This window comes from Etheostoma cragini, chromosome 13 (genome assembly GCF_013103735.1).
Source record: "Etheostoma cragini isolate CJK2018 chromosome 13, CSU_Ecrag_1.0, whole genome shotgun sequence".
Classification (NCBI taxonomy): Eukaryota; Metazoa; Chordata; class Actinopteri; order Perciformes; family Percidae; genus Etheostoma; species Etheostoma cragini.
The window spans coordinates 2661132-2689131 of NC_048419.1; the positions used below are offsets into that span (position 1 = coordinate 2661132).

Sequence of the window (28000 nt, forward strand, 5' to 3'; positions counted from 1 at the left end):
CCCCCCCCCCCCCCCCCCCCCCCCCCCAAAAGCTACAGACTCAGAAATGGCACATACTAATTCTGAACCAAGGCGGAGTTTGGGGAAAGAGACTTCAGATACAGTATTAGGGGATCACTAAGGTCTATATAAAAGAGACTTCAGATACAGTATTAGGGGATCACTAAGGTCTATATAAAAGAGACTTCAGATACAGTATTAGGGGACCACTAAGGTCTATATAAAAGAGACTTTAGATACAGTATTAGGGGATCACTAAGGTCTATATAAAAGAGACTTCAGATACAGTATTAGGGACCACTAAGGCCTATATAAAAGAGACTTCAGGGACAGTATTAGGGGACCACTAAGGTCTATATAAAAGAGACTTCAGGGACAGTATTAGGGGACCACTAAGGTCTATATAAAAGCATCCAAAGAGCACCATGTCATGGGACCTTTACCCTAAACATGCTGAGTCACCTTCTCTACCAGTATCTTCCATTTCAGAGGCTCATTATGTTTAAAGATGGAGAATTGGCTTCTTAGAACATGAAACATGAGGTGGAGGTGATGTAATGTGATAAACCAGATCAACAGCCTTTATGTTTTACCTAATTATTTTAAAAATGTCTCATTAGATCATGAGTATATATATACAAAACTTTTGTCTTCACTCTTGCCTAAACTTTAATTTGTTGTCCATTATCCCATCGTCTTTCAGTTTTCTGATTTGTACATGTCTCAAGACCCTAACTTTTAAATAAAAATATTTTTGTTTTATTCAATTATTAATTTAATTAATCAGAACCGAGCATTGAATTGTTGTAGAGAGAATTGCGATGCATCTAAGAATCAAATATTATCCCCACACCTACTGTCTGTCTGTCTGTCCGTATGTTGGCTGGACAGTCCATCACTTTGCCAGAGACTAAAGAGAAAAATTCCAATACCAGTACCTAGCTAACCAACTAATACTTAACTTAATAGTTATCATTCTAGTTACTGTTCTTGGTGTGGATGGCCCTTTAGTCTTGCTCAAATCCACTTTGTTGTTGTACAGTTAGACTAACAGTGTAATATATTACCTAAACAAGTATCGATGCTTCAATTTAAGGGCTGTCAATCGATTAAAATATTTAATCGTGATTAATGGTATGATTGTCCTGGTTATTTTGCGATTAATTGCAAATGAATGCACATTTTCATCTGTTCTAAATCTACTTTTAGTACAAGTCATCTTTTCAAGTTTTTAAAGCTCTTATTAACAAAGGAGCGGCATTATAGTTATTAATGAAAAGTTTGTTATTATTGCAACAATCCAAAACAATTACAAATGCTGTCTAGAATAACCTCAAAAGGTATTGTATGCGCCAAAATAAATGCTGAAATAGCATTAACAAACTGAACAAAGCAGATGGGTATCAGCCGTAAGCTGGGCCAGCAAGTGGTATTTGAGACTGGATGTACTTGGGTGGTAACATCAACACATCTACAGTACATGAAATAACTTAAGTGTTCTGGAGAGAACAATCTGGAAGGGCTTCAAACTTACAAAACGCGTGTTCAGTAAGGAAAATTGGGGCGTTTAAAGAAATTTGTGTTAACTCTAACTGTTGTTATTGCATTCATTTTGACAGTACAAAACATTTATAAAGTTTCATTTTACTTTTGAAAATAAGTTCTTTTAGAGCATTTCTAATGCATGTTTTTTGAGTAAAGGAAGGCTTAATAGTAAATACAGACATCAGTGGAGCAGACACCTGTTAAAGTGTTGCAGGCAGTTTACAGCCTGAGCTTGACTGAGGATGTATGGGTTTGAGTACAGCTGGGTGCTGTCAGTGCTGCTCCTGGTCCCACCCCTCCACTTTCCCTGCACAGGTGACACTGCACTACTGTGCAACAAGAGTTGAAACAGATACTGGCGTGCTGCATCTTTGATGCAGCCTGAGCCCTGCCAGCTCATTACAGAGTTGTGATTCAGAAACACATCCCAGAGGTCCTGTCGCATCACATTTCACTTTCCTAGGTCTGCTATGGTTACCACGGCCTCAGACAGAGGGCCACCTTACACCAGGAGGTGCTGGGGGGTGGGGGTGGGTGGGGCTCACCAAAAAAACAACAACAAAAAACAAACAACTTATTCAATCTTCATATTTTGGACAACAATTTTGCAACAAGTAACAGAGCGACGTGGCACAATGCAGGGGGATTAGTAATAGAATTATAGATATTCCTGTTAAATCAATTATTATACAATATGATAGCCTCAGTGAAATATTGTAATACTGCTGGGCTGTGTTGAGAGTACCAGCATTGTTTTTACCGTAACAGCCAACACTTTCAAATAAAACCAGCAATGTGTACTCACACCAACTAAGCATAAAGTGTGTTACTTTTTTCATGGTTACTTTTCATAACATCCTGTCTTTCAAAACTAAGTACGCATGTGCGCCATTCTTAAGATCAAAGAGCAGATTTGTTTTCTAGAAAGGCCAATGAGTGCTAGATAATCAAGGAGCCAGTGCTGGAAGAGCTGGATGCATTATTGATTGATGCATTCATCTAAATATATCTTCCTTTCCTGTTACCGACAAGCAACTCTGTAAACATCATTCAGAAGAGAAGAAAAGGGAGTCCTTCTTAGTCTTTCAGTTTAAGAGCGATAAGTAAATAGCGAGATAAATGGGAAGATTACTGCCACTCCTTGCCCTCACCTAAATGGATCAGAGCGTTTTTCTGAGTTGAGACTGATTCAAGTCAACCTTATTTGGTTTTGCTCCAGGAACAATGTCACTGGGCTCATAACTGTCTAACTGTTACGGTTAGGACTTCAAAAAAAAAAGCTTTAAAAGTCATAAATGTTCAAGGTAGAAGTTGAGGGGTGAAGCCTTTCTTATGCCTGAGAAAAGGGGCAGGTGGTCTCCTTGTCTTCTTAGCACACAGGAACAGTGAGCTGGGTGACAGCTCATCTCCCCTTACTACCCAACACGTCCACTATCTGTCACCACCATCGATAAGTGATTGCCTGGGGTTATCTTACACTGATAGGCGTGACAGCAAAAAAGGGAGTTAGCACCTTTAACAGTGTCATATTACCTTGATGATGGGGTTGTGTCAGGGGAGGGGTGCAGAGCACTCAGGTGTGAGGGTGAGTCAGAGAGGATTTATCCGAGCATCAATGGGAAATTAATAAAGGTACTCTTATAGCTACACGTTTAAAAACCAAGAATACTTGATATATAATACAAGTTTACCTTGTGATTTAACTTCTTCGCCACTGGTAATCTAGTCTATATCTACATTGTTCTACTCCCAGGATTGCCCGTGAATACCACAGGATGTCACTCTTTTCAGCCGGATGTCCATCACCTTCCACTTTCTTTGTATTGTAATTTTAAACTCCGGTGGATTTACGAGGACTATGGTTAACTGCTCCTCAGATCTCTGAAAAATCCAGACAGCTAGCTAGACTATCTGAGTTTTCTGTTTTCATGACTAAAACTACTGTCGGACTCTGTCAGATTTTTTAAAGATATATTTTAGGCATTTCTGCTTTACTGGATAGTGCTAGCTATAAAATGAGTGTAATCTCGAAACACACTTAAGTAATCTTGGGATTTATTGTACTTTGTTTCAGTTTTAGTGAAATATGTAAAAAAAAAAAAAAGAAAAGGAAAAAAAAATAAGAAAAAAAGAATCAGTTGATGAATTAGTTTCATTCCCTTTGCATTCAGAAAAAGGGACCCAACACAGGTTTGTGTTAACACAAGCGCGCGCACACTCACACACACACACACACACACACATTCTCAATCACCAATCCATTACAGACAGGAAGAAACTGCCTCAACTGCTTCAAGATTACCACTGACAAAGATCATCTTCAAGAAACATTCCACTTATTAATTTCACAACCAATCAAAGTCTGTGGTTGCATTTATTCTTGAACAGTCACTTAGTAAAGCCCCATGCTGAAATGTAGAGAGTATTACATTACTTCAGCTCTCTACAAACAGCGAGGACACCTGAGTCTGACCAACTAGTTATATTCTACTGGTTTTATCAAACTAGTTTGGCTTAAGTTCCTTTTTGTGCAATGAGGGCAAATAAAGATCCAGAGAGGATGTTTTACATTGTTATTAAAAGCTCTTTTGTTGGCACAAAAGAGTGGCACGAAATGGGGGATCTGCTGCTTCATCAACAAAGTTAGGGAATGTAGGGGAGCGTAACGTGGTCATTTCTGTGATGCTAAGTCGTTAGTGCTGCTTAATCGTGGGTTTGCACTGCAGTTCTTACCGATTAAAGCTAGGTAGCTGGAGAGGTGCTAGTTCACCTTCTGGGCACCTCCCCTGAACTTAGTCAGGGCACATACACCACCAAATAGACCACTGTCTATGTTAGTTTAAACACTGAAACTTTTCAGCTAGCCAACAGGCTAATGGCTAGCATGTTCACACATTTGATTTCATTGTTCCTAGCTAGGCAGCTAGCTAGGCTACATGTGCATTTGTTTGATTACATGTTTTGATGGCAAACACTGACGCTTGTAAAAACACGGGTTGTTGTTTATATGTCACACAACTGTAAATGTTGATTTAAAAACTCCAAATTATACTTTTGATGAGGCTTTGCCTGGTGTTTTCGTGGCCACGCCCCCAAGGCGAATTTCGCTGGCCATAATTAGCGAGGTTTTTTGCTGGGTGGAACACTACCGCAAGTCTTCCACAAAGCTAAGGGTAAACACTGGGATGTCTGGTCAAGTTACACACAAATCAAGGCAGTTAGATCTAGTCTCTGTTCCTGACTTTCTCTCTGTTTGCATTTAAAGCAAAGAAAGGAAAGAGATCCATCCCTTTAATAAGTAACACAGGCTTTGGCTTGCGGCTACGGGCCTATCAATGTATTCGATGTATCCGAGTGTAAGATTATCCACCAGCCTACACAGACACACAGACAGATACATACAGACTGAGCCAAACTACTAATGTGGCACTAAAGGTCTCCTGTGGAGGTTTACAAGGTTTAGTGTACATTTAATAATTCTTACTTTTACCACCAAATGCTGCATGGTGTCACTGCCACACTCGGGGTGCACTGTGACCAATCTTGACTTGATTTTTTTTGAGTGCGTGTCAACCAGAAGTCTTTTCAAATTATGTACTTAGGGCTGCAACTAATGATTATTTTTAATGTCAATTAATCTGCTGATTATTTTCTCAATTAATCGATTAGTTGATTGTTCTATAAAATTAATCAGTCAATAAGCATTTCCCAAAACCCAAGATGACGTCCTCAAATGTGTTGTTTGGTCCACAACTCATATTTCAACTCATATATTCAATTTACTGTCCCAGAGGAGTAGAAAACATTTAACAAGATTACATTTTATTTTCAATAGGTAATGTCTCAAACCCAATAATCAATTATCAAAATAGCTGCTCATTAATTTAATAGTGGACAACTAATCCATAAATCAATAAATATTTTAAGTAATACAACATTATGAAGAGTTTTACACATGCATGCCCTAAATCTGGGTCCTATAAAGAGATCCAATGCAAAGCAGACTAGGGTTTGTTAAAGAGTTATCTCGTTAACCGTTGAGTTTTCCACTCTGCAAATGTTTAGACACACACACACAAACACACACACACAAAATAAATTTTCCTGACTGTTTTATTAAAACATAACAACAGAAAAGATTTGTATTATTACCATTTGTCATTGGTCAGTGTAACTATAACCATTTTCTTTGACTTCAGATACAGTAACCCCATGTTTGGTGAGCATTAAAAACTAAGATGGAATGTCTGAATCTAATTACTGGTAGTTTGTGAACATCCTTTTCCCTTCACACCTTCCTGTAGATTTCCTAGAATGCCTCCTTGCTCTACCCGGGTTGGTTTATCATAGCTAAACTTCCCTATCTCATTCATGGTACTGTTATAGCCCTTTCCAGAAATTCAGAAATAACATGATCTATCTTTTGGTATTTTACGTTATAATGTCACCTCATTCAGACATGAGAGCAAATTTACAGGGAGAACTGCATGCTCAAGCGATATTTGGCAGCTGGAGCACAAGAGGATTGTGGAGAATGAAAGAGAGAGAGAGAGAAAGAGAGAGAGAGAGAGAGAGAGAGAGAGAGAGAGACCGAGAGAGAGAGAAAGAGAAAGAGAAAGAGAAAGAGAAAGAGAGATTATTATTGTATGATGATTGTGTTAGCAAAGATGAATAATTTTAAAATTGACAGGATTTTAAAGGTCCGGTGACATGGTGGTCTTTGGATTCTTTAATATAGACCTTAGTGGTCCCCTAATTCTTTACCTGAAGTCTCTTTGATATAGACCTTAGTGCTCCCCTAATTCTGTATCTGAAGACTCTTTTATATAAACCTTAGTGGTCCCCTAATACTGTATCTGAAGTCTCTTTTATATAGACCTTAGTGGACCCCTAATACTATATTTGAAGTCTTTTTTATATAGACCTTAGTGGTCCCCTAATACTGTCTCTAAAGTCTCTTTTATATAGACCTTAATGGTCCTCTAATGCTGTACCTGAAGCCTGTTTTATATAGACCTTAATGGTCCTCTGATACTGTACCTGAAGTTTCTTTTATCTAGACCTTAGTGGTCCCCTAATACTGTATCTGAAGTCTCTTTTATATAGACCTTAGCGGACCCCTAACACTATATCTGAAGTCTCTTTTATATAGACCTTAGTGGTCCCCTAATACTGTCTCTAAAGTAATTAATGGTCCTCTAATGCTGTACCTGAAGTCTGTTTTATATAGACCTTAATGGTCCTCTGATACTGTACCTGAAGTTTCTTTTATCTAGACCTTAGTAGTCCCCTAATACTGTACCTGAAGTCTCCTTCCTGAAATTTGCTTGTTTGAAAGCCATGATGTCTCTCTCTCATGGGGGGGCCAAATTCTCTGGGCGGGCAAAGCAGAGAAAGAGGAGGTGACCGTGTTCCTTATGAACTCATAAAGGGAAGATATCAGATCGGCCCATCTGAGATTTCATTTTCTCAAGGGCAGAGCAGGATACCCAAGGCTCGGTTTACACTTGTCACCATTTCTAGCCACTGTTGGACCATAGGCAGGCTGGGGGAACTCATTTTAAAGTTGTTCATGCCATGGGACCTTTAAGTTTGGAAAGTAAAAACAAAAAGGTATACTTCAACATGAGTAGCTGTCTCTCATACCCATTTCATTTCAGGTTACAATTAGCATTCACTCTGGTACTGATATTCATCAGCTCCAACTCTGACCGGTGGTTATTTGAAACTTGTGCTCTGCTGTGATGAACTTTGGCTCCGTCAGTAACTTCTGTCATCTAAGGTACAAGTCTGTCTCCGCCCAAACAGCTCTCGAACATCAAATTAGTCGCCACCGGGTTTGACAGAGAGACTGAATACGTAACGTGAGAAAGTAACATTTTCACCTTGCTCCTTTCTACTGTTTTAGTTTGGTTTACTTAGTTCATTAGTAAAGAAATGAAGTAAGACTGTACAGCAGAGTTTGTTGTGTCTTGTGCACTGTATGGTAAAGCTGTAACAGGAAAAGTTAACACTTTCCAGCACGTTTGTGACGTTGAACATGAAAAACCCTGACAAAAGAACAGAGTAACTCGCCCATTTTATGCCCCAGCGTACATTTGTCTGGTCTTTGAGCACGCTGTTTGCAATGATCATAAATAAATCCTTTTAGTACATTTCCATCCAGAAATGATTCTTGTATGTTGTCAAAGAAATGTGCAGCTCTAAATAAAGCTTCAGTTGCTTTATGGAACTTTTTCACTGGCCTCGTTAAAAAAGACTGTCGTTTGCCTAAAACTGCCTTTAACTGGGGCCTTTTTCTGCCCGTAATGTGCTGCCGGGTGGGTAGCTAGCATGGGAGCTTTTGTGACATGTACTAAAGTTATTTTTGACATTATGCGGCTTCTCCTGCAAATCACACATACACCCTTTTCTTTGACTGCTGTGAAAAATAACTTTTCCTCCCACTTGTCCTGAAAATAGTACGTTTTCTTTTTCCTTTCTGAAATCTTCATTATAAACCGCTGTTGCTCATGTTGTGCTCGCTAGCACTCCTCGGGAAAGAGTGTGGGCGCGTGCATCTCGCGCAATAAAGTGACCGTGGGCCAGCATTGACAACAACTTTGAACCCAGTCGAGGTCAGCATATTGTTTGTTTTTAAAATGTTATATGCAATTTGCAAATGGCTAGAGATTATTGGAGTCACATGGTCTGCGGGCACGTGTTGGCTACCTCTGTTTAGCCCCTTCTGAAAAATCAAAAACATCAATACATGTATACATGCAAATCTTAGTGGAATAAAGGTATCAGAGTGCTTTGCAATGTCTCTGCACTGTGTGAAGTCACTCCGTGCATACATTAACTACACAGGCTCAATAAGTACCCCAGTGGACCTAATTGCTTTTTGAGAAGTTCATGTAGACGAAAGATAACCCCAGTCATGCACAGTCTCTGCTCCGTCTGTGCCCACTGGGCCGAAATTACCATCAATCTGGACAGCAGCAGTGCAAGCTTGGCTGAGCACAAGGCTTAGTTTACAGCATGGCAGGCACCATGCCACGCTGTTCACTTCCTCAACTTTCAGTCACCCCAGTTCAACTCTATTTCTCTCACTGCTTTGTGTACAGTACAATTGGGAAACTTCAATGTCATATTCATGATTTTTAACATTAATACGAGTTCCCCCAGCCTGCCTATGAGGGTTATGGAAAACCGAGCCCTGCGTATCCTGCTTCGCCTTTGGGAAAATTAAATCTCAGATGGGCCCATCTGGAATCTCGCCCCTTATGAGGTCATAAGGGGCAAGATTACTTTGTGGGAAACAGTCTTCTTGCCCTGTGGCCAACCCGTGACATCAGCAACAGTGAAAGTACACGGAATGATTCTCTGTGGATGAAAGAGCACTCCCATAATAACTGTTAGCACTATCAGGATTTGAAGATCACATACAACAAAATAATATAAGAAAAAAAATCTAAATCATCCCATTCCAATTTTTTTTTTAAACATTTTTTTTAATTAGCTCTAACATTTGAAGACCATTACCAATTGTCTCTACTCACTTGGGCTTTGATGGAGATTTACATGTCTGAATGTCCTCACAGACTGTTCTGATCTGTAACAGGACTTTGTAAACACACATTATAGCCCACTAAATGGGTCATACCTTAACATGCAATCTCTTTTTTGGAAACTGGCTCAATGATTTGGCCATGATGACCTAGACCATAAGAGGCCTTTTATTATGTACTATAGTAGGGGTTTGTTCTTCATTGTACTATGCTTATAATAGCCTGTTTTGGTTGTTTGTTACTGAAGTCAAACTTGCAGTAGCAATGGTGTTGTCACATTATATTCTATAATGATATGTTTCTAATATCCTTCCCCTTATGTTTGTTAATGGGGTGGACTTAACATTTCTCAAACATATAGTTCAATGAATAACTCCTATTAATACCTTGATACATAGTACTATCTTTTTGCTAATTAGGTAGAATGTAGATGTTACAGGTGTACCTAATAGCATGCGCACTGTGTGTGTGTGTGTGTGTGTGTGTGTGTGTGTGTGTTTGTGCGTGCGTGTGAGAATAATAAACTATTTTTTTAATAGCTTTTGGTTTCATGCAAAGACGTATTATATTGTTTAGATAATTTCTATTTCAAATATGTAGCAGCTCACTACACATTGTACTTTAATAATGATGTGACAAATGCATTTTTTTATTTGATTTATTACTACAATATAGCATAATATTAGACCATATGACCATGCTACTACTGTATATCAAAGCGTAACTTCAGGTTAAGCATGAATTACATACTGTGAGATTTGAGAAAAAGCCCTTTGAGATATGGGGGGTTAGTTAGAGAGGTCGACGTCCCGCATCTCTAATCACTTTGACTCTAAATAATCCATTTGGCATCTCTAGGCCACTCTCAGCTCTCGTTTCTCCCCCTCGAGTCATTCGGCCTCTGCTATAAACGTTACACTTCCTTTTCTCGAGATTTCTCCTACCTCTCCTTTTACAGTGTGCCTCAGGCACTGTAAAAGAAAGAGGCAGGTGGACAGAGAGAGTCCGCATGGGGCCGTAGGTACGGTGGACAGAAAGGGGTTTGGTAGACAAACAGCTGACAGCCAGCAGGTTTCCATTACCTGAGACACCCTGCCCAGCCACTGGAAGCCATGTCACCTTAGAAGGAACAGCACTTTCAACTTCAGTATGAACCCAGACAGCATCACCAATTACGCAATATTCTGGTGACCTTCAGACACATCAATAAAGGGCCGTCCACGCCAAGAACAATAACTATAACAAGATCTATAACGATGTAGGGGTGCAACGAATCACCGAACTTACGGATCGCGGTTTTGAGTCAAGGATCGGATCAGTTTTTGGATCAGCAGAAAAACAGCAGCACCGCTTCCTTCTCCAGGCTACAGAGGACGCACAGACCTCCAGAGAGCCCGGGACGAGAGCGGGTGTCAGATCTGTGCAGAGCCCTGGAACAAAAACACCCACAGCATAATAACAACATCAAGAAAACACAAGATTCACTCACTGTGGTGTGAGAAATACTTTCAAAGTACTACTGTATAAAAATACAAAAAATACACAGAGCTAAAGCATCGTCACGACACGGCACTGACCACCTGTGTGAAGCAAATGTCTCCGCTGTGTGTCTCTCCACTGTGTCATGTTGTAAACTCCGATGGAATCTGATTGGCTGTCAGTGTTTCTATCGTTCATCAAATCGCTCTGAAAGTGATCCCAACGATATTGTTCGCCACTGTTATTGTTGTTATAGTTGTGATGTGGACTGAGCCATCCACTTGAGTTACAACGATTTTTAAAACTATACATTTATAGTTACTGTTAGAGTTATGGTTCTTGGTGTGGACGGCCCTCAACACACCCAATATACAAAACCATACTGCTGGCTGTGACGTGTGATATGACAAAGTGATGATGCCAACTGCACAAACACTGCTGCTTGCACTTTGACTATCACTACTGGACCTCCGTGAGCAATCACTAATCTTTGAAATGGAATTCTTTCCATCCGATGTAACTCATAAGGAGAACATCTGTACTTATTACCCAGTCTAAAGTAACATATTGCTTATGTACATGGTTGAGCAGTCTAAATGAAAACAGAAAATGACAGCAAGGAAAAGTCAATAAAACCCAAACCTATATTTCCTTTTGAAACTATTTGTGGTGCCTTTTAGTCTTGACCATGGCCGCTTCAATTCAGGGAAACAATCTAGTTTAGACCAACGACATGTTATCAAAATGTGCAGAGGCAGCCAGCAGGCCTGAACACACAATAGGAGTCAATGAAAACAAAACAGACCCCCACAGGCACCAACTCTCCTCTCGCACTCGCTCACACACACACTCACACACACACACACACACACACACACACACACACACACTGGTAAATAATATCCATTACAGCGTACACTGCTGTAATCTCAAGCTCCTACATTATTTCTCTGATCCTACTGTACGTGGCCGGAGCTTTTGGCCTTATTTATAGTATAGTTACATTAATAGCTAAATGAGGTACAGCAATCTAATTCACTTAGGGTCAAAGGGACCCACTTATAGGTTTTCACTTCCCAAAGTCAAGAGGACAAAAAGTAAAATATACAGTTTGACTGGTTGATCATAGAAGAGATGTGAGGTGTTGTACAGCCCTTTGTCCTGTGGCACCTCCGATAGGCACCCATGCTGTTTCTGTACATGCATACAATGCCGCAGCATTGGTTTACTTGAGCTGCCCAATACAGGGGTGGGGGGGTTGCATTTCAGGGTAAGTGTCAGTGAGCTTAAGTGTTTGTATTGAGAGTCCAAACCCCAACACATATTGTCTTCCAGATTTCCCAAAATTCAAGAAGGTCCTAAGACAAAGACGGCATACTGCAGACAACTTGTAAACGAGGCTGCAAATAACCATTATTTTCTTATGGAAATCTTTCTTGATTTATCGTTGTCAATAAAATGTCAAGGGCACGTTTACGGTACAACAACGTCCACAGTCTAAAATCTAAAGACATCAAGTTTCCAATGGCTTAAGAAAAAGGAGAGAAGAGCAAATACTCACATTCACAAAGCTGGTAACAGGAAAATATTTCGCTTTTTTTGGATGAAAAGTAAAAACGAATCGTAAAAAATAGTTGCTGATTATTCAATAAGTCCACTAATCATTTCAGCTCCATGTGTAAATCGACTCATAGCCAACAAAATAAGTTTCCTTTTTTAATATCACAAAATATATTCTAAATTTGCTGTAGTATCACACAGTCAATTGCTTTTGCCATGATTATGTAGAACTATAGGGACAGAACGGTTCATCGTAAATGGGTTTTTGTAAAAAGATTACAACCGGTTGACATGAAAAATTAATTAATCACGACACAATTTTTTAATGGCCTGTCGGATTTGTTTTCATAACCAAATTATTATCTGTTTATTCAATTTTTTTAAAGATACGATACAACTTCAGTTGCACGTCTGATGAGAGAACACATCTGTTGTTTTGTACAGTTTATAGAAATAAAGAAATAATTTTCAGTCGTTTGTCTGCAGCTTATCCTTAAAATTGTGACTCCTAACTAATTGTGAGTGGCGTATGTTGTTACATCCGTAATGAATGATCTGAAATGCATGTGTTAACATATTGTGTGGTGCTGTAATGACCCAAAGTTGGCTTATTTTTATCCATTCTTAAACACCGCATATATGAGTATTAAGTATAACGTAACAAGAGTGGAGCCACAAAGGCTGCCATGCAAAATCAAAAAAGAGCCTTTTTCGGGTGCTTAATGAAAAGTGATATAAGCAATATCATCTGGGTAATCAAATATAATGGATTGGCACGGTGGCGTATCTGCCGTCAACGCCTGCTGTCTCACACATAAGCAACTGTCAACTTGCCTGTGGGCAGCCAGCACTCGTGGACACAAGAGATGGCCGACAAGCTGCTAAATGAATGATGCTTTTATAAATGTCGGCTCTGAAGTGCAGACCTTATCAGAAAATGTCAGGGAGAAAGCAAATTGATCTTTCCGAGTCAAATCAATAGGAACTTCTGAGTGTCCAGCCGGATCACACAAACATCAATACACAGTTGACTTAAAAGTGGAAATCCTGTTTCAATTTAAATTTATGAAATGTATTTCCTCAGCCAGAAGAAACTGGCAAAAAAATGGTGCTGTTAAACAAAACGTTGTTCAATCAGTCACATTACATGTCTATATAAATATGAGATATTTTAGTTTTGGACATTATGGTTTTGTACTATTGCACTAATGTCCCGTTTGTGAATTTACAGTTGCTTCTTATGCCAACATGTTTGACAAGTTATGCATTTGACCAGTTAAAGTATATTTTATATTTTTTTTAAAGTTAGTTGTGGAAGAAGGTCCAAAGTTACACATGCAAACACATGGGGAAGACTATGTCCAATTGTTTTAGCATGTAATATTTCAGTATTACATTATATTTCAGTGTACTTTTTTAGTATTTCTAACGTAGAGCCATACTAACTGTATATATACTACTAGCTTGAAGGCTAGCTACACTCCATGGTTTAACGGGTCCCCAGCAATAACAAAAAATGGTTTCTATTTACTGATATTTTAATTCTAATAATAATTATCTTAGCCACTCTTATTTTGTATTTTTGTCACTTGGTTTACTGACCTCATAAGACAGCTACGTCTTATAATATGCATTTCTGTGATGAATAATACATGTACGATAGGATTTATTGAGACACTAAAGCTATCATATGAGTTTAAGAGGGCCAGCCAAATAAAACTTTCTTTGTGGGGAAAACTTTAAATAACCCGCTGCTCTTGTCTAGCTAGTTATTTAAGTCAGTATTTCGTAGGATACAGCTAGCTAACTAGCTAAAGGGGTCGTGTAGCAACCTATTTAATATCACTAACGTGATGTTATCAATCAAAACTGCAGAGGGGTCACGAGGGCGTAGCCTTTAGCAGTTTTCCCCGCACCTGTTCCTCTACCCTTCCCTTCGGCTCTTACCTTCGGGTTTATGGCACAGCTCCACCAAAGGCTGGCATTGCTTCTGAAAGTTTGGAAACACACGCCCGGTAAAACTATCCCCGTCTCGACACACTGCTCAACCCACAGACTGAACTTTCCCGTTAACTCACGTTACCGTTAACCAACGTGATGCTGCGAGCACACTCGGAGGATATCGTGGTGCGTTCAGGGTCTCATCCGAAATTCCTGTTTCGGACATTGTGAAGTTGTAAAAGAGACTTCTTGAGGCTGATTTAAGTATTTGTGCTCGGAAATTTTAACAGAAATGTGTATTCGGTGACCATTAAGTATTCAGTGAAATTAAACGTCAAACTGATTGTTTTTGTTTCAGCATGAACCGCGTATGTTTCATTTTATTACATCAATTTCTCTTCCGTTGTTGTTTTCGAGAGCACTTGAACGCAGCACACGAAAGAGGAAAGTGCGCAGCTGCAAAGTTGATAGATTAATGTGGGAAATGGGAGTCCACTCGCTGTCAAATCTGCGTGTAGCTGCTTAGTTAATTCTCCCTTATTATTGGACCAATACTGCATATTTGCAATGCTATACTTGCTCTTTTGGCCGTATTTCGACTGACAATAAGTTCCATACAGTGAGCGCACTCAAACAAAGTGAGGGCTCTCACTGTACAGTGTCAAAACACCTGAGGAAGGCCGATTTTTGCACAAATAAAGTTCTCTTTCCTAAAGCATTCATCTGTTCAGACTTCAATGACTTTCTTTGAACATGCATTCTTTTTGTTCTGCAGAAGCCATTGGATGTGCACAACGTTGTTGTTTTTTGTTACAGTGAGCACTGAATTTGTTCTGAATGTGGGAACATTTCTGTGTATTAATAAGCCTATTAATACACTGGGATTACAAATCAGTTCAGTGTGTAGACTACGTTTTTTAACCCTTCTCTTGGCCTGGGTTCAAATTTGGCCCATTTTCAAAAGGGTTCTATATCAGAAATTTGGGCTTTCCTTTATATATAAATAAAAGTTCAGTACACTACTTTCATTACATTTGGTTTAAAACAAATTTATAGCATTGGGAAAAAATTATAAAAGAACGTTAAAAAAGGTGGAAAAAAATATCTGAAAAAGCTTGTAAAATGTACGAACAAAACAACAACAAATTAATTGCTGAAAAATAATGCAGTCTAAGGAAGTTTTCACAACCTGGAAACCCAAAAGTTGTTAACGCAGTTTTGCGGTCAAATAAGATTATTTTATGGAATGGATTTTCACTAAAACGACCTCTTATATTATTGTTTTTCTATTTATTTATTTTTCTTCTTTTGTTTGCTTGATTTTGCCCATTCACCTTCCTCTCCACATGTTCTGATTTAATGCAACTATCTTATATATGTTGTATTTATTGAAAAATAAACTACCGCTTATTAATATTACAGGCTCATTCCCTACAGTAACATCAAATGTCAGTCTGTTAAGAACCCATCATTTAAATTAGACAAAATATACAGAAATCTGTAAATAAGAGTGCATAATATTTTAAGTTTACTATATATCTGTTTCCTGCAGATTATTGTTTTTAGACAGGTTTCATTGCTAACAAGAACACTGTGTTTAATTATTGCAAAAAACAGTGTATAGTTTCTTAAAGAACACAATTATATTCCTTTTCAGTTTTTTTGGAAAAGACCTTAAAAGCAAATGTAAAATTAAAACACATCTCTCAATATGTAGCCCAACAATGAGCATGAAAAGAATGGCAAATGACAGATGATTGCAGACTTTGTAATGCGTTTATTTGTATTACAACCAAACTTATATCAACTATTCAAAAAGCAAATGTGATGATCTGGTTTGTTACATTGCGTGTCTGCGTTGCAGTGTCAGTAGGATTCAGCCTAGGAGCTGGTTTTGATTGGTCTGACCACCACTGAGCTGCCGGTGAACAGCGTGGGGAAGAACTCGTTCAGGAAACTGTTCTTCAGTCGGTGCAGGAAGTGGACATACCTCACCCCGGGTCCATAGCCAGAGAACACGTGCGACACCTGCAGGCCAGCAGAGAGACATACCATGAAAACCTTCAGTACATTAGTAAAGTACTACCTGTCTGTTACCTCTTTCACATCACCTACAAGGGTTGGGCTAGGGTTGTCTCGTTAAATCAGTATTTAACCCTCCGTGTGGAAATTCAAACCAAGCCATGGGTATATCATGATGGTACGTTGTGTTGGTAAATGGGAGATGTTCGAGTCACACATGTCTCGTCTTTATATCAGAAACAAGGGCATGAATTTGACCAGTTCTCACTTCTGATTGGTCAGTGGCTGAATGTGGTATTGCTGAGATTGTCGCGAGGGATTAAAATGCAATAGGGGACCCCGGCTATCAATCACTGTCTTCCAGTGATCCAGCCCCTGATTGGTCCGGGCCAGTAAGCAACAGCGTACCCTGCTTACCAATAGTTACGAGTCTGAATCACTCAATTCTCATCGGCTATCTGCCAATGTGACAGGTAGATTGATAGTGTTATCCGCCAATTGCTAAATTTACCCGCACGTGGAAGGTGGTTGAGTATTAATTTCAGGCCCTGCTTTTACCTCCGTTATGGCTCCATAGCAGACGTTTTTATAAAATGATTATATGATTATCAGGCAAAAAGCCTACAAAATAATATGTCAAAACAGAGTGATTTAAATCGGAAAATCTATTTTTTTAACCCAGCCCTAAACATCCCCACAATGTAAAGTCTATGGGTCGAGCGGGATCTCAAGGGCGGGACCAGGGGGAGAAACACTACTGCACATATTCATCAGGCCACATGTCAAGTAAAGCTTTTTTGGTGTACGCACCATTTTGGCATCCATTATTGATTTAATCCAATCTGTAATTTTAATAACTTTCTGTGCACACCCTGAGGAAATATACATTGTGTGGCAAAAAAACTGTCAAATTGGAGTGCTGTTTTAGTACATTATTCACTTTTAGGACCCTGCACCCAGCCTTCAAAGCTTTCTAAGTATGTACGTGAGTTCAGCGCGTCAAGTCCTATTTTTGATCGAGTTAATATAATATCCATATCCAGGGAGGGGACCCAGTCACTCACCTCCTTCCAGGTGTGTGAGTAGGCGCTGCGGTCCTCCGTGGGATTGACAGTATGCTCTGAGAGCACCGTGCTTTTGTCTGCACCCAGTAACTTCACACTGAGCTGGTAGATGGAATCATGCAGCTGGCTCTCCTCATACCTGACAGAATGACATATCATAAAACATTTACAGTGAACCCAGAAACCATAATAAAATGTTTTTTGGGACATTGAATGCTGCCAAACTGAATAAATGAAGAACAGGTCTTCAATTTCCAATTTATTTCCTACTAACTTCTAAGATGTTTTCTGGAAATAACTTTATTATTTTGTATTAAATGATGGAAAATAGAGGATGTGTTCAATTGGTACACTTCACATTGTTTAATTTCAAAGATTATTTTTGTCACAGCACAGCAGTCATCTGTACATGTAGAATTGTACGATTTGGTGTTCAATCAAAACACAATTCAAATCAACATATATGTATGTGTATAATTAAGTTCCCAATATTAAGTTAAAAAGGCAAGGTGAACTTAGTACAGTCCCAAATAACAAAGCCATTTCCTAGAAAATTAGTTTGACATTTTTGGGGAAATATTTGGACCTGTAAAATAAAACCTTATCAAACAGTGGATTGATATGGAAGAGAATATGTATTACTGAAATATTCATGAAATTCATGAAAAAGTCAACCTTTGTACCACAGAAGAAAGACGCATAAGTTGTAACTCCAGTCCTGTTAGATTGTATACTTTAATGCTTTATTACTTATAAGCAGTTGAATAATTATCTTAATGTACTGTCAAAAAGGAATGGAAATTTAACTTTAAGTTTATTTCCCACAAGCCATTCCAAATCCTAACACTATTTTCTGCAATGCCAATGACCAGAGCCCTCTTCTTAAAGTACAACGCCACTCTCCCATCAAGTGGACTCATTTTCACTCCACATCGTAACTAAATGACTTGAAGATTATGAAGATAGGCCCTTTGAGCAGGCTCTCCTGCTGAGATACAACCGACTTTACTGGAGTGTTGACATGTAGATCAGGTGGGTCAAATATGTACAGTGGTGCTCATAAGTTTACACACCCATGCTTAAATTGACTAAAATGAGGAATAAAAAAGGAAAAATCCAACCTTTTAAGGACACCAATTTTCTTTGTGAATGAATATTGTAAATAAATAAATATTCCTCTTTAAAATACAGGGGGCATAAGTATAATTCCCATGGAGGCAGGCATATTTTTTTTTTTAAAGGCCAATTATTTCATGGATCGGGATACTGTGCATCCTGATAAAGTTCCCTTGGTCTTTGGAATTAAAATAGCCCCCCCAAATCATTGCATACCCTTCACCATACATAGAGAGAGGCATGGGATACTTTCCATGAAATAATCTCTCAATGCAAATCAAATCATCATTTAATCAGGTATCCTGATCCAGGGAGACTTGGGGCTAACACGTTCAGAATAGGCCTGTTTAGTAAGCAGTATTTGATGGTAGCATTCCTAAACCCATCAATTCTATTCAAAATTATGCAATTTATATAGCACCAAATCACAACAACAGTTATCTCATTGCGTTTTTCATAACAGAGCAGGTCAATGTGGAAGTTATCCAAGTATTCAGAATAAATTACTCAGATTGAGTAATGTAATGGAATATGTTACAAATGACATTTTTGGGCATGTATTCTGTAGTGGAATACGTTTTGAAAGTCTCCTTCCCTGTAACACTGGTTATTACACATGGGTGAGGCAGGCTGGCGGGGGTGCTCATTAACCTTACCAGTCTTCGACGGCTATTTGAGGCTGAAAATCATCCAGCAGCTCCTCCCACAGTCCCTCTGCCTTCAGGTCCACAACCTGCTCCATGGAGAACCAGCTGGGGACCAGAGAGCACACACCAGTCACACTCAGAGCCTAACATGGGCCGGTTTTATCTGTTGTAAGTAGAGCTGTAACAGTTCAAAATTGTACTGTACGATTCATTGCCTCAGAAATAATTGCCATTAACAATATAATTGTGTCTTTCGGTCAAATTCAAAATGATTTATTTATGTTTTTCTTTTTCAAACAAAGTATTGAATGAATCGCAGGAGACATCTTTTGGTTATACATCACTGTCATATGACCCAGATTAAGTAATAACACAAGTACACCGCCTATGACGTAAACCAAGCCTCTTTATGAGCATAAAACATTGATATCTTACTTCAATGAACATAAAATTGTCAATTACCATTAACAGCTAGACACCTTAGGACTAGTGTTATGAATGAATTGCAGTTAGAGAACGTAACGGTGATTATGTAAAAAAAAAAAAAGGTGTAACTGTTAAAGGCTCATTGTAGGTGAAGTATATGCTCACTAATATCCAGCTGCATGGTACACACCTGTATCGTGGTAGTTCACAGATCACAGCACCTTGTGGGATGCCAGAGGTATCATAGGGGAGGACTTCCGTGCTGGTGGTCCAGCCACTGAAGTCACCTAGGAATAAAAAATAATAATAATAAATCACAATAAATACGTTTACCTGATCCAAATGTTAACAAAACTTCAGTCATTTTTCTTGGTTGTCAATTGCAGCCAAACATGCCGATTAGGGATACACAATATGAGGAAAACACGCACAATGCGTTGAATATGGTAACAACAATATTACTAATAAATATTCAAGTGTGCTCAGTTCTGCATATCTGCTGCTTTCAATAGTCTGCTAAAATACAACAAATGAATAAAAGGAAAGCATTTCTTTCATTCTCGTATTGAACAAGTTAAACATTGGATTGAATATAAAAATGCTATTTTCAACACAACATATTTTTGAGAGCGTTAGTTGATATTTCGATGGCGATAAATATTGATATATTGTGCATCCTAATGCTGATCAGCCCTGTTGCTCACCCTCAGGTTGGAAGCGTGGTGGACCACGTGTTGGCACTTCAGGCAGGTCAGGCTCAGGTGGAGGTGTGTCCTTACTCAATCCTGGGGGGGAAGGGGGGGGGGGCAATAAGACAAAGGAGCAACTGTGAATGGCACCACGCCCACTGAAGCCACCGTAATCCCACTGTAGGCATCACAAAGCCAAGGAATGAATCTTTTAAACAGGGTCACTGGGTGTGCCGCTGTGTCAAAACACACAGTTTAAGGATTAGTCAGCAGCTCAGGAAGCACACGTCTGCATCAACTTCCAGTGTTTGACGTCATTGAAGATTCCGACTTTTCAATTTGCATTCTTTTTTTTAATCCAAGCGAACACAGTGGTCACTTGACTTTAGAAAAACTCCAGTTTTTGATGAGGGGAACAGATGTTTCCACTTATTCCTTTAAATTATACTTTGGTTTTTAATGTAATGTAAATGTAGGTTAAGGCTGCACAACATGAGGAAAACATCTAGTTGTGATTATTTTGACTGATATTGTGATATGATTCACAATATCGTTTTTGTATCTTTATTCTCATTTTGATTAAAAATGGTTAACATTAAAAAGGACTTGAAATGATTAAAGTGTCATTTTTGTGAGGATCTGTGCCAAACAAAGATTTTTTTCTTTAGCCTGTAGGATAGGATTTGTAGACCGGGATGTCAATGCAGCATGTGTGTGTGGTGTTTCTGACACCACACACACACACACACACACACACACACACACACACACACACACAATTCCTCCATTTGACTCCAGTGTACTGGGACTGAGTGGAGATCTCAAAACCAAAATAAACAATGTCTTATGATTTGGATGAATTGGTCCTCTAAACTGAATTAACTCACCTTTTAAATTGAGGAATGGAGATAACCAAATATGATGGCACATTATGCAACTTCATTGTATAAAAAAAAAGTTAATTCATGATTTTATCACACAGTTTGTTTCTACGGTTGACACTTTTTTGACGATTTTTTGACACTTTTTTGACGATTTTTTGACACTTTATTGACGATTTTTAAACACTTTGACACTTTTTTGATGATTTTTTGACACTTTATTGCTTTTTTGACGCGTTTGAGGTACTTGTTTGTCACTTTTTCACGCTTTTTCAAGATAATTTTCCTGACACTACCATCAGTATACTGTACACATCACTAACACCAATATATCACCACCAGTTTTCCACTATTTTCTTTTTTGAATTCATGGTCAAGAAACCTCATTTGTATGAAAATAGATTATTTTTTGTCTTTTGTCAAAGTTTTTTGGGGGGGAAATAAAACACCTATCATTCGTTTAACTTGCAAGAAGCTAATATGGAACCATCTATGTAATATTTGGACAATTCGGAGGAAAGAATCCCAAATTTCCTATGTAGAGACTTTTAAAACCGGGTCAAATTTGACCCCAGGACAACAGGAGGGTTTCGCAGATATAAGGCATTAAGGAAAATCATTGATAAGTGTACACCACTGTTCTGCTGTCCCCACAGAAGAAATACTGGAAATCCAAGAATAGTGTCATTACTCATCCATTAGTCAGCATGATAAAGATTTAGAGGGGAAAAAATGACATGAGGAAGTCTGCGCCCTATTGGTTCATTTGTTTCAGAAGATGATCAGCATAAAACACTGAAACCAATTCAAGATTTTTCCTTGAGATGTTTGTGCATAGCCTATACGGTACATACATGGTATTACAGTAACTTCAAAAGTTCCGGTAGTTATTAATTATAACGGAACTATGAAACAAAACATTCATATTCAAGTTACTGTAATACACAAACATGTGTATGACAGCTGTGATCGCTCCTCTGGATCAGCCCTGTGATCTCCGGGCTCAGCCAGGAGAACATGTGTGTGTGTTTGTGTGTGTGTGTGTTGTGGTACCGTGAGGGGAAGGGTTCCTCAGGAAGTTCCTCCCGAACGGCTTGGCGTCACACACGGACTTCCAGTCCAGGTGGTCGGGCATCGGTGCGCCCTGCAGGCCCCACTCAGCCTCACATCTCTTCTTCCATCCAGCGGCAGACATGACGGGACCGACAGCTGGGGGATCTCCTGGTACACCCAGGAAGTCTGCGAGGATCTTTAGTAGCAGCCCAAAGTTTTCGCCACACCCCAGTGTTGCAATGGAAACAACGCAATGCTGCTCCCGGCCCTCTTAAAGGCACAGTAACAGTGTACTGGTACATGTCAATGTAACTTATTATCAATAATAATAATAATAACAGGCTCCTGGAGATAGGACTGGTGTCTAATGAAAGAGATGATGGAGTAAAAAAACACAACTGAATACATTAGTACATTATAACGTTAGATACATATTATTAAAATGGTAAAATTGGGTTTGTGTAAAAACAAATAGATAGATAGATAGATAGATAGATAGATAGATAGATAGATGGATAGATAGACAGATAGATGGATATATAGATAGATAGATGGATAGATAGATGGATAGATAGATAGATAGATAGATGGATAGATGGATAGATAGATAGATAGATAACAAACACACACACAAATGCATGAGAATAAAAATAAAATACAGAAATTGAAAATCACTCACAGAGATGCAATGACGGTGACAAGGGGAGATGCTATGGTTGACTGTGTGTAATGATGATAGTGCAAAAGTGCAAAAGTGAACAGTGCAGGGATTGAGCAGTGCAGTGGATCATGATAAAATAAAAAATAAATCTGTATAGGCTACTTAAGTTGGCCTGTCACCATTTCATTGATAAAATATGTTAAACATTCATTTTACTCTTCCATGTCTCATTTAAGTTTTAATCCAAAGTGAAAAATAAAAATAAAAGTGAGTGCAAGTTACAGGAAAGGTACACAACTTTATATTCGGGTCTGATAATCTTTCCCAGTTTGGATAGTTTAGATGAAAGTGACCACAAAACCGAGACTATTAAAGCAGAAGAAGAATGATCTGTGAGATGGAATGTGATTGGACAAACGGCTTATTACATTAAAACATAGATACATTAAAATCCTTTTTTTTTAAAGAAAGTATTTTAATCTGAAGCCAGAAAATGAAATACATACATGAATTGACACATTACTCTTTTTTGAAAGATCTTTTACTTCATTTGTTACAGTATCATTAAGTGTAAGTAATCAATGTGTAAGTTGTGTTTAATTGCATCAATGAGTGAAGTCTGAAGTATTTCCTTTGCAGACTCCACAGACCACACCTTCGCTCAATCAGTAACTTCTATACATTACTTCAGAGATATCACTCAGCAGCCTGGGCACTTTGGCCCTATATGATCTCGCCATGGTTACTAGATTGTTGCCGAGACTACAGCTCTGACCTTTGCACTGAGATGCATGTTATGTTGTACATGCATTCCCAGGCGGGGTTGAATTTAAGTGCACATAAAATGGATCGAAATGCAAGCTTTATGAACTAAAATGTAAATGTTTGACATGTACAAACCCAACCTGCTTGGCTATATACATACTAGGCTACGGTAGGTTTGTACTTCATATGGTTACCTGGTAACAACATGCAGATATTACAGGCAGAGTTAGAAAGTGTTTTCATTTTAATATATTGTTAAAATTAGTCTTTACACCCCAACAGCATTAAATAACTTCAACTGAAAAAGGAGCGGAAAAGATCTGTTATCCGTATAATTATCCTCATAATTGTAATAAGTAAAAATTAATTTTAACTGTTTATTGATCCCCAGTGGGGAAATTATAATTTACAATTACAACTACAATTTCCTTTTATTACCTAGTCTGTCAGTGAATCATTCTGGAAAAAGAACGTAAATAAACATTTTTAAAGTAGATTTTCTTAAATGACTTGGTATCGGATTGGTACATAAACTCCAGTACTTTCTGATACCAGCATTTAAGGGGGTATCCGAGGCTTTCCTGATACTGACATCGTAACATTTCTATCTGGAATCCTGTGATACGTCCACCAATCAGTGATGGGACAGGTTAGACGGAGTCCCGAGTGCAGGGGGAGGGGTCAGATGGAGTCCCAGGGGCAGGGGGACAGGTCAGACGGAGCCCACAGTGCAGGGGGACAGGTTAGACGGAGCCCAGACTGCAGGGGGAGGGGTCAGATGGAGTCCCAGGGGCAGGGGGACAGGTTAGATGGAGCCCAGACTGCAGGGGGAGGGGTCAGATGGAGTCCCAGGGGCAGGGGGACAGGTTAGACGGAGCCCAGAGTGCAGGGGGAGGGGTCAGATGGAGTCCCAGGGGCAGGGGGACAGGTTAGGCGGAGCCCAGAGTGCAGGGGGAAGGGGGCAGAAGGAGTCCAGAGGGCAGGGGGAGGGGTCAGATGGAGTCCCATAGGTACCTGCTGTGTTGCATGTTTGTGATCACCATCAATTTCATTGTTGAGTTGGACGTGGGGGGGGGGGGGTCTCATAGATAACCACATCTACAGCAACCTTTTAGTGCAGCAGAGATGACCGTGAAGGGACAACATACACAGCAAATACTTTACAAATGTCTCCACCTTGTGGATTTTAGCAGCAGGTTCAACAGTGCACAGATAACCTAACCTTTACTGCCTACATACAGTACAATGTACATAATATTGGGCACTAAGAGTGAAATACTTCACTTCACACTTCTAGTGTGCTCTTGTATTGCCATTGACATTTTGTTCAGGTACAGTGTTTATTGCAGCTAATTGAATGGAAGTCAATTGCATGGACATTCTGTGTTGAGATGGTGCAAATGTGTGTTTTACATCTTTCTAATATATTTCTTGTGTATTGTTTTTTACACAATTTAGACTGTAAATTTACAAAATGGGTTAACATGAAAATACTCCAAGGGACAATCATGAGGGCCCCCCAGTGTGTTCTCAATCTTGTCTTGGCTGAGAAACAATTGAGAACTTTATCCTGTTTTCTCCACCATGGCCCCAAAAGGCAAGCCAGCCTAACCCCTCAAATGCAGCATCCCTCACACCCCTCATATTGTCTTTGGGTCAAATTTGACCCGTTTTCAATCACACAAAAAATGAGCCTTTGAAATAAACGCTGTTAACATTAGAAATATCAAATAACTTTGGGAAAAACATCAAAAAAATCACCCACAAATGTCTGAAAAAGCGATAACAGTGTTTCACTGTTGAAGGGAACACAACACAAGGGTTAAACACACACATGTACATTTTTACTTTTCTTTTACCAGTGTTTCATTTTGATAAGGCGGCATACCCTTCCTGCACATATTATGACGACTATTAGGACAAGTTGTTACAGTGGAAAGTTTGCAATTTTGTAGGCTTGTGGCAGTCTGCATGCAACATGAGCATGAGCTGTTTACTTTATGAATGTGTGTATGTATAGTATGTGTGCACTATGTTGTGTTGAATTCTTTAAACAGCAGGTATTGTTTGTTGGTCCAAGACAAATTTCCTTCAGTAAAATAAAATCTATCTGTCTTATTTTTTTTTATCATAGGGGCATCTCAGAGGACATTTTTGTGACAGTTGTTATTATTATTATTTTTGTGGAACATGGGGGCACCAGGTGGGTGCGATTTCCCCCCAACTGCCAATGACATAAGAAGGGCCCAGACCCGGCGGGGGTTATGGTTGGCAGAGAGCCAGAGAAGCAACAGGGGGCAGCAGACACTGGGCCTGACGAGTGAACATCTGCAGGGCAACACACCGCATGGTAGCGTGGTTCTAAATTCATAATACTCTTCGCACAACCCATTGGGGGTGTAATACATTAAATGTAATGCCAAATCTTTGTAGATATTGTTTTCTCTTTGACTTAGGCCACAGGCCCGGCAGCAAAACATACTATAAGATTATATAACAGACATTCAGTGATACGATTGCAGCTGCCAATCGTTAGGCATGTGTAACCATTGGACACAGTAAGACATCATGAGGTGTTGTTGCCTTCTTAAACCCTGTACAGACTAACTCAGGCTCAGTGGTGGTAGCAGAGTCCATGTGTTCAACTCAAGTAGAGTTCAAAGGAGTTGTATTTCAAGTAGCCGATGTGTAAAGACTAACCCATCTTGTATTTGACAAAAACACAGTAACACTCTTGCTTGGGTAAGAAGATAACTTAAAATAACCGCTTCCATTGGCTCAGATTATAGAAAACAACAAAATGAATTCCTGTAATTATGCAGATGACATACACATTTACATAACCATATCACCAGGGGACCATGGTCCAATACAAGCACTGAGTACGTGCATTGAACAAAACGTTTGGATGTGTTCGTTTTCTTGAATTAAATGAAAGCAGAACTAAGTTGGTTGTTTTTGGAGCCAAAGAGGAAGGATTCGGCCAGTCCGCAATGTTAAAAACAACAGACAAAGCCAGAAATCAACAGTCAGCCTATTACCACCTTTAGAATACATAAGGGGTTAAAGGACTTATGTCTGAACAGGATTTGTAAAATCTCAAAGTCTGTGCTTTTATCTCTAGTAGACTGGACTACAGCTGGGGGTCTTTACAGGTCTCCCGACAAAATCAATCAGACAGCTGCTGCTGATTCAGATCACATCACTTTCTTCCTCAATCTCAAAGAATTGATTTGAAAAATTCTTCTGTTGGTTTATGAAGCACTGAGCGGTTTAGGGACAAAATACATATCTGATCCGCTGCTACACTAGGAACCACCCAGACCCCTACAGGTGGTCCGGGAGACGTCTGCTTTCTGGCCCAAAAGTCAGAACTAAACAGAGGAAGCAGCATTCAGTTATTCTGCCCAACATACAGTACGTGGAACTACTACTACTACTACTACAGAAAACTGCCGCTACACCTCTCAGTTTTTTTTAAATCAAGGCTGAAGACACACTGCCTTGACTTAATCAGACCATACACTATAGTTTTAACTGTCTTACTATCTTTAGCCTATTTTTATCCACAATGACTGTTTTTAATTGCATTTCAATGTCCTTTGTCTCTGTGCTTTTGATGGCTGATGTAGATTAATGTAAATCATGATTATTAAAGCACTTTGAAGGATTTATGGAAGTTGGAGTTTGAGTTCCATGGTTTATGTAAAGCACTTGGAGTTGCCTTCTTACTGAAACATGCTATAAAATCCAACATGCCTTGTCTTCTGTGCGGACAGAGACACATGTAGGCTGTGATAACTCCCCCACCTGGATATGTCCTTCAAAGTCACACACCTGTCATCACACCCTTCTGTCCCTGTGCATTGTGGATTTACTGACCACTGTGCTAGAGCGGGGGTCTTCGATCTTTTTTAAACCCAGGACCCCTCAACCAAAATAGAGACGGAGCAGGGACCCTGCTAATAAAATTAAGTTGCATAATAAGATGGGCTTACAAAAAAGTGTAGGGCAGCCTACAGCCTGTACACATACAGTACATTTTGAGTGCATATAATACTAAGCTATTCAAATAACAAAATAATTGTTGGCATGGTTTTTTAAATCATGTTTTAATACGTAAACCCTTAGGATGAACACTGTATGTGGAATGTCTGTTAGTGACTACCTTACATATTTAGCAGTTTGGATTTATATTTTCAATAGTACAACAATATTCTGGATTCACATTTTTTTTGGAGGCCCCCCTGCATTGACTATGACGACCCCCTAGGGGTCACGGACCCCCTGTTGAGGATCCCTGTGTTGGAGGACAGTGTTGGTAACAGCCTTCTGAATATGCAGCTCTGAAGAGGGGCTTCTCTCCTCAGGCTGGGAGACTCATCCTCCACAGTCCACCATGAAAAATAGTTTGGTTTTCTTATATACTTTAGCATAAATCATAGCATCAACATTGTGTTGTACAATGGCAATAAATTCATCTTGAACTCTGGCTCCCTGAAGATTCATGATTATATTAATTGTTTAATTAGGGCCCGAGCGCCGACAGGCGGCGAAGGCCCTATTGGAACTGAAGGAATTATTATTATTCTTTCTTTTTC

The 28000-nt window shown here is 39.2% G+C and overlaps 2 protein-coding genes and 1 long non-coding RNA gene across 7 annotated transcripts in view; 1 reads left to right on the forward strand and 2 right to left on the reverse strand.

Moving 5' to 3' along the window:
- Nucleotides 1-5483, forward strand: part of LOC117955739 — a 15132-nt gene extending 9649 nt beyond the window's left edge. The window contains exon 3 of the long non-coding RNA XR_004659120.1: nucleotides 5473-5483. This is a non-coding gene — a long non-coding RNA (uncharacterized LOC117955739). The remainder of the gene's footprint in view (nucleotides 1-5472) is intronic.
- slc8a2a (solute carrier family 8 member 2a) overlaps nucleotides 1-14250 on the reverse strand; it is a 26529-nt gene extending 12279 nt beyond the window's left edge. For 4 of the 5 annotated variants that reach the window (XM_034890421.1, XM_034890424.1, XM_034890422.1 and 1 more), the window contains exon 1: nucleotides 14082-14250. The gene's annotated coding sequence lies outside the window, so the exon portion shown is untranslated. Of the gene's footprint in view, nucleotides 1-8010; nucleotides 8016-10382; nucleotides 10526-14081 lie in introns of all 5 variants that reach the window. The other variant, XM_034890419.1, reaches the window with a different exon arrangement.
- Nucleotides 14251-15827: 1577 nt separating this feature from the next.
- nccrp1 (P1, F-box associated domain containing) lies at nucleotides 15828-22245 on the reverse strand. The gene is made up of 6 exons (XM_034890579.1): nucleotides 21974-22245; nucleotides 20055-20135; nucleotides 19541-19637; nucleotides 18934-19029; nucleotides 17162-17300; nucleotides 15828-16103 (listed from the first exon to the last, which is right to left on the reverse strand). Exons 1-6 carry the CDS (start codon nucleotides 22113-22115, stop codon nucleotides 15957-15959), a joined length of 702 nt encoding a protein of 233 aa, XP_034746470.1. The 5' UTR covers nucleotides 22116-22245; the 3' UTR covers nucleotides 15828-15956.
- Between the last annotated feature and the right edge of the window lie 5755 nt (nucleotides 22246-28000).